Source organism: Brassica napus, chromosome A8 (assembly GCF_020379485.1).
Source record: "Brassica napus cultivar Da-Ae chromosome A8, Da-Ae, whole genome shotgun sequence".
Classification (NCBI taxonomy): Eukaryota; Viridiplantae; Streptophyta; class Magnoliopsida; order Brassicales; family Brassicaceae; genus Brassica; species Brassica napus.
Window position 1 is genome coordinate 17,458,674 of NC_063441.1, and position 15,163 is coordinate 17,473,836.

The 15,163-nt window shown below is 32.4% G+C and overlaps 3 protein-coding genes across 5 annotated transcripts; 1 reads left to right on the plus strand and 2 right to left on the minus strand.

The window, feature by feature from the left end:
* Window positions 1-4,841: 4,841 nt before the first annotated feature.
* LOC106361563 lies at window positions 4,842-8,760 on the minus strand. Of its 3 annotated transcripts, none has more exons than XM_013801328.3 (14): window positions 8,487-8,760; window positions 8,191-8,272; window positions 7,985-8,091; window positions 7,631-7,757; window positions 7,407-7,501; window positions 7,029-7,152; window positions 6,877-6,957; window positions 6,638-6,736; window positions 6,391-6,549; window positions 6,254-6,308; window positions 6,105-6,175; window positions 5,783-5,827; window positions 5,511-5,678; window positions 4,842-5,422 (listed from the first exon to the last, which is right to left on the minus strand). In XM_013801328.3, the coding sequence occupies exons 1-14, from the start codon at window positions 8,522-8,524 to the stop codon at window positions 5,069-5,071; spliced, it is 1,605 nt and encodes a 534-aa protein (XP_013656782.2). In that variant the 5' UTR covers window positions 8,525-8,760; the 3' UTR covers window positions 4,842-5,068. The 3 variants fall into 3 exon arrangements, with proteins under 3 accessions (XP_013656782.2, XP_048593855.1, XP_013656783.2); XM_048737898.1 differs by having other exon boundaries at window positions 5,777-5,827; XM_013801329.3 differs by lacking the exon at window positions 5,783-5,827 and having other exon boundaries at window positions 8,487-8,759.
* Window positions 8,761-11,700: 2,940 nt separating this feature from the next.
* Window positions 11,701-13,529, plus strand: LOC106361564 (heterogeneous nuclear ribonucleoprotein 1). The gene is made up of 2 exons (XM_048737899.1): window positions 11,701-12,080; window positions 12,381-13,529. The coding sequence occupies exons 1-2, from the start codon at window positions 11,859-11,861 to the stop codon at window positions 13,305-13,307; spliced, it is 1,149 nt and encodes a 382-aa protein (XP_048593856.1). The 5' UTR covers window positions 11,701-11,858; the 3' UTR covers window positions 13,308-13,529.
* Window positions 13,530-13,901: 372 nt separating this feature from the next.
* Window positions 13,902-14,439, minus strand: LOC106360000 (glycine-rich protein 5). The gene has a single exon (XM_013799609.3). It carries the CDS (start codon window positions 14,370-14,372, stop codon window positions 14,001-14,003), a length of 372 nt encoding a protein of 123 aa, XP_013655063.2. The 5' UTR covers window positions 14,373-14,439; the 3' UTR covers window positions 13,902-14,000.
* Window positions 14,440-15,163: the final 724 nt, after the last annotated feature.

The following is a 15,163-nucleotide window of genomic DNA, read 5'->3' on the forward strand; positions in this document are numbered from 1 at the left end:
TTATCTTTATGCATAGAATTTGTAACTATCTTCAAAAATGATAATCTTTCTAAAATAATAATATTGGGGTGATTGTTGTAATAGCATACAAAATAAGAAAAACCTACAATTTATAATTTTGTGTTGTTAATTTCAAAAACAACTTTATAATTAACATTTTGATTGATAATAATAAAATTTGAGAACAAATTACAAGGTTTATGTAGGACTTAGCAAATGTTTACTTCTAAGCTTTAAATGTTTAGATTTACACAAGTTTATTGATTTTAAGAACTTCACTACTTTTTTTTTTTTATAAATTAGTTTACTTTCACTATCCTCACTAATAAATTTATCTACAGTTTCTAATATATACATATATATATATATATATATAATTAACATAGTATATATAAAAGTCTGCCTGATAAATTTATCTACAGTTTCTAATATCTTGATATAGTAAGAATGTAAATTTAAAACACCGGTTAGGGACATAACGATTTATTTTATTTATTTAGCTGCCAAAAAACGATTTGTTTTATTAATAAGAGCTAGTTAATTCCCAGTGTGTTATTACTAAATAAAATGATTTCAACAAAAAAAAGCCACATTACTTATGGACTTATAATTTACGGTGCATGATGTGCGCCTGTGCGGATCGTAGACAAGTCAGCTTGTTTTAGGTGTCTCTTTAGTGTTATATTGGTTTAACTTCATCCTTAAATGTTGGTTTATAAATATTAAACTAGAGACGCGAAATTTGACAAGACTTGGGTATTATTCAACATGTGACGCGCACACACAAAAAAAAGAGAACATAGGAAAAGATCAGGGTTTCTAATTTCTGGTCTACAAACTGTCAAAAGCCATCAACATGTTTTTTCTTTAAAAGCCATCAACATAATTAGCGATGAATGGTAACAAAAGTTTAGAACATCTTTATTCATAGTCTTTCGTAAAGGTTTTCAATAGTTATTGCAATAAAAATTTAATAAAATATACTGTGAGTACCTAGAAATTCATCCAGTTGTTTCAATATTTGGTTAACAACATTGTTTCAATGCTTTTGATATACAAAAGTTTCTGACCATATTTAGACTTGTGAAAACATTATCTTCAGCCAGAGAGAGAGAGGACCAGCTTTCTTTGTTTGTTACTGAGAAGACGATATTGAGTGACTTAAAGATCTTTATAGCATAATAAGATCATTAAGATTAGTGTAACAAACGAGAAATTTTATATAAAAATACTATTTATGTCAATATTAAGCTTAATATTAATATTTTACATAATTTGACTCGATATGAAGATCTTTTAAGTTTTATAAACCACAAGATATGAGTCCGTTGCGTTGCAACGGGTTTTGTTTGATATTTTAATTTAATAAAAACCATAAATATTAAATCATTTTATTATAGTATTATGATTGTTTTTTTTTGCATATGTTGTTTGAGATTTATTTTATAATTAAAATATATTTTCACACATAAGTTCAAGTTAATATTTGTATTTTATAATCATGGTGCATAGATGAGTTATTATAAACTTTATACTAAGGATTAGATACTATACATAAACATTTAAACTAAACACAATCCGAAATAAGAAATTAAAAGTAAAAAAGAAACGAAAGTTAAATACACCAATCGAATCAATGATAGCATTATACATGTTCTTATGTACTAATTTAATGTTTTATTAAAGAAATCTTTAAAATTTTATTTTCTAGGATTTTTTTAAAAAGGAAAACATTCTATTTTATAAATCTCCTTTTTATTTACAATAAAAAAATAATATTAAATACTCTTTTATAATTATCTGCTCTTTAAAATTTCAGAAAATATATTGCTATCAAATAATTCTTTTAAGTTATTAATAAATATTTTTAAAATTGCTATTTTTACAATTCATATCAATACTAATTTTACACTTCTTTTGTTAATTAAATAATTTTTAGGATCAAGTTCATCATCAAACGCTCTCTTAAAAATAACATCAAATAAATTTTTACAATTCTCTTTTGGTTAGAACTTAAAAATATTATACAAATTTCTTTTGTTTAGGATTTTTTTTTCATAAAAACGGAAAAAAATATCAAATATTCTTTTACATTTTTTGTAGGATTTTAGAAAATAAAATTGACATTACATAATCTTTTACAATTATATTTTGTCTAGGATTTAAAAAACATTTTCTATCAAATAACTATTTACAGTCAATATTAACTATTTTTTAAAAGTTGCAATTTTCAAAATTCCTTTTTTCAATATCATTAATATTTTTACAATTTTTCTTGTTAATTGAATAATTGTTACTATCATGTTTATCATTAAATTTTTGAAGTAAAAATTACTTTTAAATAAAACTTTATAATTCTCTCTGGTCACGATTTAAAAAAAAAGGAAAACTTCTTAATTGGTTACGATTAGAAAAAAAATTTCTTTTAGAAATCTCTTTTATTTAAGATTTTAGGAAAATAAGAAGTTATTTTCACATAATAAAAGTTTTTATAGACACATTCACAATCTAATTTTTTAATTGACACATATCACAATCATATCAGGTAAAATATTTGAAGTTAATTTTGGTTTATATTTTTGAACACAAAATTATTAAAAAAGTAAAGTTAGTTAATTATAATAAAAATAAAATATTTTACGTTTTTATTTTATTTAGACTTTTAAAAAGGAAATTAATTATTTTATTTCTTTTAGATTTTATACAACTATTTTACTTTTAATTGAAAAATTCTGTTTAATTATTTATATATTTGATCTTATACATGCAAACACATATTTATCATATTCACACATACTCATGTACGACAATAACATCAAAATTAAAAGTTATGCTACTATCATAAGTTGTAATAAGGATAATAAAAAATTGAGTTGTATCAAAAAATTAAAAGAAAATACTCAGGTAATACTTTTCATGTAAATACTATTGTGTTTTGTAAAACTAATATGTAGAAGCTTAAACCTAAATATAGATTTAAAATATTTGTAGCTATTTTTTGTCATAATTTTTAACATACAATTATCTATTAAAAAAGCAAATTATTTACTTATAAGAAAATAATAAGAGTACTTTTACAATTTTCTTTTGATTATGCTTTTTTTAAAAAGTAATATTATTTATTTAAAAATTAGTGTTTCTTCTGGTTTTTAATAAATAATTGATTGTACTTGTAAGATTTTACAATTCGTTTTTGTTTAACCTTTTTTTCTTAAAAGTTAATGTTTATTTTTTATAATTCTCTATCTTTAGTATCTTTTAAAACAAACATTATAATAAAAAATAATAATAATAATAATAATAAACTATTAAATCGTATTTATAATTAATTTTTAAGAAAAGTCATTTTTATTATTTTAGCATATATTTTTGATTATGATATAGTTTAGCACATATCAAAATTTTAAATATATAACTACCATGTGTCACAAATCACAATCATGTTAATTAGCAATTTTGGAGAACGAAGTTCAATATAATCTTTTATAATTTTATTTTCATTAAAAGTTTAGAAAATAAAGTTTAAATGAAATAAATTGTTTTCAAATCTATTTTTTAGGATTTTGGAAAAGGAAAAATTCTAAAAACATTACTACTAAATATTTTTTTTAAATCATTTTTACTATTAAATAATTTTTAATAGTAATTTTTTCAAAATTCATTTTTATTATCTTATTATATATATTTTTAAACATTATATATTTAAACACATGTCACAATATTAGAAGGAAAATAATTATCAAATAATATTTTGCAATTATCTTTTGATTAGGATTTAAAAAAGGAAAATTACTATTAAATAATATATATAATAAGATTTATTAAAAGTTTAGAAAAGAAAAATTATATTAAATAAATTGTTTTCAAATTTATTTTTGAGGATTTTGAAAAAGGAAAATTTCTAAAAACATTACTACTAAATATTTTTTAAAAATCGTTATTACTATTAAATAATTTTTAATAGTAATTTTTTCGAAATTCATTTTTATTATCTTATTATATATATTTTTAATCATTATATATTTAAACATATGTCACAATATTAGAAGGAAAATAATTATCAAATAATATTTTGCAATTATATTTCGATTAGGATTTAAGAAAGGAAAATTACTATTAAATAATATATTTAATAAGATTTTTAATAAAATTCGTTTTTGTTAATATCTTATTAGATATATCTTTAATTATGACATATATTTAATAGTAATTTTTTCGAAATTCATTTTTATTATCTTATTATATATATTTTTAATCATTATATATTTAAACATATGTCACAATATTAGAAGGAAAATAATTATCAAATAATATTTTGCAATTATATTTCGATTAGGATTTAAGAAAGGAAAATTACTATTAAATAATATATTTAATAAGATTTTTAATAAAATTCGTTTTTGTTAATATCTTATTAGATATATCTTTAGTTATGAGATAGATTAACACATGTCACAATCTTAAATATAAAATTGACATGTGTCGCGATCATGTTAATTAGCAACTTTGAAGAACCAAGCTTTATATAATAAGATTTATAAGAGATAATACATTATTTCCTTGATTTATAAAAATATTTATAAAATGATTTACAAGTGTTATAAAAATATATATACATAATTTAATTTTATATATTTGATCATGCGTAATTGATTCTAAATCATCCAGCTATATAGTCCTGAACTGAGAACTTACTTAGACTAAGAACTGACTCTGTCTCAAATCCCAAATTGTCTTTAACCCATGTACTGCTTCGAGAAAGTTTATCAATTGGTTTATGCTCTTACATTTTTCCTTCGCAGTATTTACTGATTCCTGGAAAGTAGGATGATTGCATTATATGTTCATAAATATAGGATTAGTGATAAGAATAAATACATGGTGATCTAGTTACATGTTCATAACAAGAGGATAAAGAGACCTTTAGGTCAAAAACCCAACACGAGATGATTTCATCTCTTTAACAGAGATTTTTGCCAAGACACAGCAAATGAATAAAACTTGTCATGACAAACCTTTAAGCTTTCCTTACTATTTTTTACCCAAAACCAAAACACATAATGAAATTTTATCTACTTTTGAAGAAGTTAAGATCCCATCGTCGTAATAACCCGTTTCCTGATGTGCTACTACGTCCAACCACAGTCACTGTTGCCTTTGTACGTGCTGACACATCAATGCTTTCATCATTTGTGCCTCGCAGAGAATCCGATATTTTAAGTGTAGCATCATCGGCTTGTGCATCATGGTGGTTCATTAGTGTTGGACCGGATGCAGAATCTTTCTCAGACACTGGTCCTGTAGTAGAAGCAGCAGCAGCATTACTTTCTTTTTCTTCAATCTTCTCTCTATTGGTCCTGGAAGATTCTTTGTTCTGATGAGTTTCTGCCTCCAGCGATTTCATCACCGCTTCCATCAGCATCTGAGGATACGTGAACAGATGAATATGAAACCAGTCAAAAAGAGGGGAATAAAAGGTTCATCACGCAATTTTCATTTTGTATTCTTACCCTCTCTTCTTCCTCAGCATTAGAAGGAAAATCAGCCAAGTCCTCTACTTGAAACTCCACATATTGATCATCATCTAAAGCTACAGCGAGATTAGGAGGATACGGATCCCCATTTGACAAATCGAAGCTGATCATATCACAAGATGAACTACTGGACCCCTCTTTTTCCTGAAAGATAATAAAACATATAACAAACTGATTAGTCGATAGCTAATGACCATAACCGAACAGTAAACACGAACAGATAAGGAAGAAGAGAACTGATCATAGACCTTCGTGTCTGACGATGATTGATTAGATGGGACGTTTGAAGGAACCTGAGAGATGTAATAAAGGACTATCAACAAGGATATGGAGAAAGTTTTAAAATTATACTACATACACCTGTAGTGAAGCAAAGTCTTTTAGTTTGGCACCAATGCAAGAACAGTTGCATAGTTCCAAATTTGAAACTAAACAGATATGATTTTCTAATTTTTAACGCTATACCCACCTCAAAATTGATAGATGATGCTTCTAGAGGAATCAACAAAAACAGAGGAAACCATACTTATAACATTTAAACTCGCAAAATGTAGTCAACGAACTACCAACCTCTGTGCGACTCATAGGTCTTTTCAGGCGGACGTCATTGATTACATCGGAGGTACTGCCCGCAGCTATACCTGAAATCAATCAGAAAAGATGTTGGCCAAAGGGTAAAAAAAAAAACATGTAATTGAAAAAAACTAAATAACTTATACTTTTCTGTGCTGAAGATGGTGGAGAATTTACTTCTTTCATGGTGTTCCAACTGCCCTGAACATACAAACAGTTTGTCACTAAAGAGACAAGAACATTCCAAAAACGCTAAACAGTCTGATACGAGATATTTCATTACCTTGGAAAAATAATCATCCAATGGGTCAAAAAGTGTTGTTGGCCCAGCCACCTCAGGAGGCTGAAGAACGTTATGGAAAAAGATGTTTATAGAATCAAAGTAGAACTGTGGCCGCTGTGAATTGTGGTCTCCCTCGAATTTTATTATATTTTTGTCTCCCTTGCATAATAATAAAAAACAAAAACATATGTTTAGAGGTTGAATTGTTATCAACAACTTGTGAGAGGATAAGAGGAAGAAAATTTACTACGTATGCTTCATATATACGCTCCGAGTGATGAGGGTAAATAAAGTCATCGTCTATGGCATGTCCCAATAAAACTGGAACAAAACATGACTTCGCTACCTGAAACATATAGTTGATAAAAATTGAAAATCAAGAAACAAAAACATCACATACCATAATAAAAAAAAATGTTGTTGCATAGTAGTGATTAGAGTAGTTAATCATCAAAGTAATCAACTAGACAAAAAAGGACAAACGACCTTAATGGTGTTGAGATCCGTTATGTCAAACTTGGCTTTCTTCTGAACAGCTCTCCGCATATATTGTATTGCAAATTTTATCTGCAATTGAAAGAGCGTTAAATAAAAAACCTCTTGTAGTAAACAGAAGCTACAAATATACTTTTACTTACAGTAAATTTGGGTAAAGGGAACTTATATGTATCTACTAGTTCCATCATCAGATCAACCAAATCAGAGAAGGGGCTGTCTAGAACCATCGCTGCGATAGAGGGATCCTCGGCTCCATACATCAAGCTGGAAAAATAAGTGCAGCAACACCAATGACTCTTAGTCTAGCGAGTGACTGTAGCAACCATATTATCAAGTTATAGTGGTTTGGTTGACGTGTTATAACTTATAGCTATTGCCAACCATATTTTCTGTCTCAAACGACTATTTTCCTCTCAAGCTTATAAAGAAAAAGGGTAAGTAAACTATTCACTTGCTTGCAAAATCGCTACTTGAAATGAAAACGCTCTGATTAACAAATGAAAGACTTGGAGATGAACCTTGTGACAGCACCCATAGAACGACCCCATAAGCCAATGAGGGAGACATTCACATCTGTGCGTAAATACTCAACCACCGCTTTCAGATCATCTTTCTGCACGCACGTTTTATCAACAATAAAAGAAGTGACTACTTGAGGACGACAATGGCTAGTGAACACAGTGACTGAGGGACAATAATTAACTATCGACAACCTAATGAAGATGAGAGGAGCACAACATACTTCGTTGGAACCCAATGTGACATAGTCTCCGCCAGAGAGACCAGATCCGGAAAAGTCAAGGGTGAAAATTGTGATGTTTGAAGGAAGTAATACGATTGCAGCTTCACTGGCATCAGCTCTACATCCACTGAGAATAACCATAGAGCCATTTTAGTGAATAGTACGCTATAACAACCTAGGAGAAGCTGAGGTAAGGTGGTGAATCTCTGAATATTTTGTTGGACCAATTATGACAATTAAAAAATCCAGTACGAACGTTAAGCCTGGTTGTCACAAGTGTCCTAACAGACTATGGGGTGAGTCAATTTTGCTTATTTTTCACAAGTAAAGCTAAAATCACATTCCTACAGTTACCTGTTTCCATGGCAGTATACTACACAAGGTAGAGGCCGCCTATCCTCAGAATGCTCAACTGGCATGTAATGACTACACTTTAGAGTATCACCCCTGCTGTTTTTTACCTGTCGGATACAAGATCCTTTATTAACCTTAATTAGGCTGAAGAAAAGACAAACTAAACAATGAGATCATAAAATGTTCAAAAAAAAAGTGATATATACCTCTAAATCCTTCCTCTGGTACCATCTCCCTTTCAGCAAGAACTCATGTTCCAAGAGATCATGTTCCGGATTGTATTCAGCTCTGCAAGTATATCCAAATTTGTAGATGAATCAAAAAAAAAAAAAATCAGGTCCTGACTAAGAAAAAAAATTCAAAAAAAATCTGAAGCCCTAAACTTGATGCAAAACACTTCTAAATTCAAAAGAAAAAGAAAAATTTCACATCCCTAATAACAAAGAGAAACTCGACACATAGTTTCCAGAATCAGTAAATTTTTTTTTTTTGCTTCTTTCACCTTGGAGGTCGAATAATGAAGTTAACAAGCTGCTCCATCCCAGAGATAATCAACACCTTCTTCTCATTCTTCAAATGATTCGACTCAAATCGATTCAAACCCACAAAAAGAATTGATGCAGACAGAACAAGAGTTGCGACTATAAGCCCCGAAAAAAAGAAACACGAAGATGGAGCTGTTCCAGGTGAGATCGAAGAGACTACGAGGAAGGGACACAGAAACAAAGAAGAAATTAAGAAACCGCTTTTTTGAGTTGTTCAAAGCTCAACTGTTTATATTTTGCTTTTTTTTTATGTATATATAAACTTGCAAATTAGTCCCCACATTTATGATCCTTTTCTAATTAACGGCTTAATATTTATATCCTGTTGTGAGTTAAGTAATTACGAGATTTATTAAGTGGTCATACAATCATTAACCATTATTGCTATATTCAAAAGCATTTCAGTGAAAGCTGAATCAAAGCCTTTGTTTCTCGGAAAAAAAATCTTTAAAAACTAAATTAAGGTTTTTTGCTCGAGAACGTGCACGTCTTGTCGTTTTAGGTAGGGCCTTAAGGATTTGATTCACTTTTTAGTGGAATGATACGAGGTGGTCAACTTATAGACATATGAGGTTAATTATTACAAGTACTAAAGCTCTGTAGGCTGTCTTGGCATTTTCGACACCTAAGTTGCACATCTGGCATGGAGATTATCACAGCTCTCATAGATTTTGTTCCTTCTTGTGAGAATTCTGGAACGTGTGGAAGACAAACACCTAGGATTCACGTCTGAAACTAACCATTCTAATTAATTTCTAAACCATTTCATAAGAATCAAGTTTGACTGTATTTGTTATACCATGCTAAAAAGAGTTAATAAATATCTTTCTTATTTGACCAAAAAAATATCTTTCTGATTAACCCGCATAATTTTACTTTATCTGAGATTCAAAATTCATACGTACTGAGATAAAAACATATAAGCTTTTAGTTAAATTAATAGAATGTTGAGATTCAAAATTCAAACATTCTAATCACAGCTGTTGTCATATTCATGTCTTTCTGTTTTCTGGTCAGTTTAGAGGTCCTCATCGATATTTTTATTTTGGACGTTTTCGGTGCTATTGAAGGTTGTACGGATGTTATGGAGCGATTTTCCATGGTTTATGTTCTACACCCTTCTCTTTTAGTACCTGCACCCTTAATCGGCTGAGACGGTTACAAGTTTTGAGGTGTTCACCGAATCCTAGCTACTCCCCAGAAGACATTGATAGTCTCGGCATCCGAAGTAATGAGAAGAACCTTACCTATTCGTAATTATCGCCGAGGATAACGGAATTTGGTTTCTTAGGATTTCAAAATTAAACTAGTGAAGCGTGTCAGATTTAATGGGTGGACGAAACTAGATTTGTAATACATTAACTAGTGAATTTTGTTCAAATCAGGCTTGTAACTGTTTCATAATTTCTGTCTTTCGGGTCGATTTTAATATATAATATCTAAAAAAGACTAAAAGGGTTTCTACATGGCAACATAGTCCAAAGTTGAAACTTGAAAGTGTGTTTCCTTCTTATCTAAACATTTCCCTCTACAACATAGAGATTTTAACAAGTCTGGCCCTGTTCGTTTGTACATCTGGAAGATGCATCCAGATGGTTCATCTAGATGTCTTATCCAGATGCTCCATCTGGGTGTTGTTCGTTTCTTCATTTCGTCCATGCATCCAAATGAATCATCTGAATGCAACTATGTTCGTTTGCTTGTCATTTTTTAACTTTCATCTCCATCTAGATGGACTTGTTAATAAAATGACTAAAATATAACTTTTTACGTTTCGGCGGAAAAATAGCATTTTTACGGTTTTGGCCGAAAATATTTTTGCGGTTTTTGAGGAAATATGTGTTTTTCGCGATAAAGTGCATTTTTATGGTTTTGGCGGAAAAATACGTTTTTTGCGGGTTAGACGGAAAAAGTGTGTTTTGAAGTTTTGGCGGGAAAAATACATTTTTTCCAGTTTTGGCGGGAAAATACATTTTTCCGGTTTTGGCGGGAAAATACATTTTTCTGGTTTTGGCGGGAAAATACATTTTTCCGGTTTTGGTGGGAAAATGCGCTTTTCCGGTTTTGGTGGGAAAATGCGTTTTTCCGGTTTTGGCGGGAAAAATACAATTTTCCGGTTTTGGTGGGAAAATACGTTTTCCCGGTTTTGGCGGGAAATGCGTTTTTCCGGTTTTGGCGGTAAAATTTCATTTTCCGGTTTTGGCGGGAAAATGCGTTTTCCGGTTTTGGCGGGAAAATATATTTTTCGGTTTTGGCGGGAAAATGCGTTTTCCGGTTTTGGCGGGAAAATGCGTTTTTCCGGTTTTGGCGGGAAAATGCGTTTTTCGGTTTTGGCGGGAAAATATATTTTTCTGTTTTGGCGGGAAAACGCGTTTTTCCGGTTTTGGCGGGAAATGCATTTTTCGGTTTTGGCGAGAAAATGCGTTTTTTTTTGTTTTGGTGAGAAAATGTGTTGTTTCCGGTTTTGGCGGGAAAATGTTTTTTGCGGTTTTGGCCGGAAAATGCTTTTGAAGTTTTGGCGGGAATATGCGTTTTTTGGGTTTTGGTCGAAAAGTGTGGTTTTACTAGTTTAGCCGAAAAATGAGTTTTAATGAAAATATATGTTTTATGTTTTTTTTGCAGAAAAATGCATCTTGCAGTTTTGGCGGGAAAGTGTATTTTTCCGTTTTGCGAGAAAATACATTTTTTGGTTATAGCGAAAAAATGTAAATGCAAAAAAAATAGAATTTACGGTTTGAAAATAATATTTTGATTTTAAAAGATCATTTTTGTCATTTATTATTTTGGACTGAACTAGATGCATCTGCATCCAGATGCACCATCAAGACTCACCTTCATTTGGGTGAGAATTTGAGATGAATTCAGCTGGGTGATCCATCTGGATGTAGCATTATAATGCACTAAACGAACATCAATTTGCATCTTCACCCAGATGGATCACCTGGGTGAGCAAACGAAGAGGGCCTCTGTCTACTTTGCAATGAAGTCCATCACACTTTTTTTTTTAACTATTGCTTTTGTTACAAGCCCAATCACGGAAACCAACATTGGTCTTGATGGCCCATTATGTGCAATCTATTGGGCCTTTTAGAACGGAAAACAAATCAGAACTGTCGAAATACTCAAAACTGATCTGAACCGTTAATCAATCTATCTACAGACAGATTCGTCCTCTTTGCGAGAGCATCGATAGTACCAAACCAATAGAAATATTCGTTTGGCTGTTCCTCCTCTCCCTCTCTCACGTCGGCCAACTTGATTCTCTTGTCCTAAAGCTAAACCCTTTTCGTAAGTTCTGAAGTGGGTTTCAGCGATTTGTTATAGATCTGATGGATTCAGATCAAGGAAAGCTTTTCGTTGGCGGAATCTCGTGGGAGACAGACGAAGACAAGCTAAGAGAGCATTTCAGCAGCTACGGAGATGTTTCTCAGGCTATTGTCATGAGAGACAAGCTCACTGGCCGTCCTAGGGGTTTTGGTTTCGTCATCTTCTCCGATCCTTCTCTTCTCGATAGGGTTCTTCAAGACAAACATCACATTGATTCCAGAGAGGTTCCCCCCACTCTTTTGGTCTTTTTACCTTGTTTACGGTTTGGCCCTTTTGTTTAATTCGAGAACGAGATTAAAAAAATTGAGACTTTTGTTTGATTGGTTTAACTTTGAGGATGAGAGGCATTTTAGGGTGATTAATATTAGTATTATGTTTGTGAATCATAAGTGTTTAAGTGTATAATCAGTTTGGTTTGGTCTAATAATATCAAATGTTGTAAAAATCGATGTCTATATATATTTCAGTTGATTAATAATGATTTTTGGAGGTTTATTCCTAAGCTTTTAATGATTTTTTTGTAGGTTGATGTGAAGAGAGCAATGTCAAGAGAGGAGCAGCAAGTCTCTGGAAGAAGTGGGAGCTTCAATGCAACTAGAGGCTCTGGAGGAGATGCTTACAACAAAACCAAGAAGATCTTTGTCGGAGGCTTGCCGCCTACTTTGACAGACGAAGAGTTTCGCCTCTACTTTGAACAGTACGGCCCTGTGGCTGATGTTGTGATCATGCACGACCAGACTACTAGCCGTCCTCGCGGGTTTGGGTTTGTCTCCTTCGACTCTGAAGATGCCGTGGACCGTGTGCTTCAGAAGAACTTCCATGATTTGAACGGTAAGCAAGTTGAAGTGAAGCGTGCTCTTCCTAAAGATGCTAATCCAGGTGGTGCTGGACGAGCCATGGGTGGTGGCGGTGGTGGTGGTTACCAGGGTTTTGGTGGTAATGAAGGCGGTTTTGACGGGCGTATGGATTTCAATAGGTATATGCAGCCTCAGAATGTAGGAAATGGTTTACCGTCTTATGGTGGTTCTTCAGGTTATGGTGCTGGTGGTGGGTATGGAAATGGTAGTAATGGTGCTGGATTTGGTGGATACGGAGGTTATGGTGCTGGAGCTGGAGCTGCATATGGAGCGACGGGGATGCCAGGTGGTGGTTATGGAAGTAGTGTTGCTCCGAGAAACGCATGGGACACTCCATCAGCTCCTAGTGGTTATGGGAACCCCGGAGGGTATGGGAATGGTGCTCCTCAAAGTGGATATGGGGCTCCTCCGGCTCAGACACAGTACGGATACGGAGGGTACAGTGGAAGTGGTGATGCTGGTTACGGTAACCAAGCTGCTTATGGTGCGGTTGGAGGGAGACCTAGTGTTGGGGGGTTGAACAATCCTGGTGGTGGCTACATGGGAGGTTATGACCCGTCACAAGGGTATGGTTTGGGTCGGCAAGGCCAATAGTCACTAAGTGACTATCACCACCCCTAAGTTTATGGATCCTTGTGGAGAAGAAGTTATTTCAAATCAAAGGCTCCTCAATTCATAGGGTTGGACTGTTTGAATCTTTATAAGCATTGTGCTATTTATTACAATAAGTCTGGCTTCTATTTATGTTATTTTTTTTCTGTTGGATGTACTTTTGAGTTTCATAAGACTTATATAACTAAGGTTTTGCTGCTTTCATTATTATTATTGGTTTATCCTAGTGAATGGTTGTTTTTGATTTTGCTATATTTGTTTGGCCCTGATAGTAGTGGTAGCATGGAGGGAGAAGCTTTAGAAAGTAGTAGAAGGTGTGGCCTTTGAGAAGGGCGTAATCATTTTTGGGTCGTGTGTGTTTATACAGTGACTCATCAAGGTAGTTTCAGCTCTTAGGTGGAGCAACGATTCAAAGGTCTAGGAGTTGAGGTAGTTGCTTGAAGAAAAAAGAGTCAAGTCGTTACCAAGTGGTTTGCCTAAAGTCTTGTGGTGTGGTGTGGTGTTGTTGAGTATTATATTCTTTTGTGAGGGAATAAAATTCATGATGAAAATGAAGAATCCGAAAATGAAAACATCGATAGATAGATAGTCTAAAAGCTCATATTAAAATAAACAAAGTTATTTTATTCCCAAAGTCTCTCATGCAATGCAACTACAAGTTTCTTCTTGTTTATCTCAGTTGTGTCCAATCTTTCCACCACCAATGCCAAAGCCTTTGCCTATTCCTTTGCCGAAGCCACCACCTTTTCCAAAGCCAAAGCCTTTGCCTATTCCTCCACCGAATCCTCCTCCAAAACCACCGCCTTTTCCTATTCCACCACCACCAAAGCCTCCGCCAAGAATGCCTCCACCTTTGCCTATCCCGCCAGCGATTCCACCTCCTTTACCAAAACCTCCTCCAAATCCCTTTCCACCTCCTATGAAGGTCTTCTCCTCTTCATCTTTGCCAAAGCTCATCACACCATCTCTCGCAGCCACATTACTCACCACAAAAACATGGAAACACAACAAAACCAAAAGACCAGCTCCGTTTACTAGACGCCCCATGTCTCTTCCTGTTATTTTTTTTTTATCTTGTGCAGTTCGATGAGCATGACCTATCGACCATTACAAAACGTTTATATAGTGTGATTAGAGCAAACTACACTTATTAAAACATTTTTTATTTAAACAAACTCTTTAAAGTTAGTTCAACTGCTAACAACTGACTGATAAATTGTTGGACTTAAATTCGCAAATGAGTTAACGTTTTCATATATACCCCCATGACAACTTTGCTCTGTTTATGTCTCCATCGACACATTTCTCTAGTCTAGAAGACTACAACTCCATACGTGCTTTAAGTTTTTTGTCCCTTCCATATGGGACATCTCGAAACAATTTTTGTAATGTTCATCTTTCTAATTTAGGTCGTCCTTTTGTTATATGTTTTATGAAAGTGAAAGAATCTGAATTTTTATGTTAGTGGACGTTAATGGTTGTTAATTAGTTTGGTGGTCGCTTAAGCACAATCTGAATTAATTAGTTATTTAAAATTTTCCATAATATAGGGTTGAGTTGTCGATAAAGTAAGAAACATTAGACTTACAGATCATGTATATAATAGCTACTTTGTAGATAAAAGTGAATGAAAATTGACTTAGAATCGTGAAGTGTGTTCCTTACATCTACTGAAAGTTTGGTAACAGTTAAGTATGGGTAAGTGAATAAAAAGCAGTCTGATAGTTTGTTTTCTATATACCAACTACGAATAAGTTCTTTAACTATATAGATGGAAATAAAAGTAGGTCAGCTTTGTAAAATAGTGCTTTGATATTGAAATCAAACTCATAGAAACA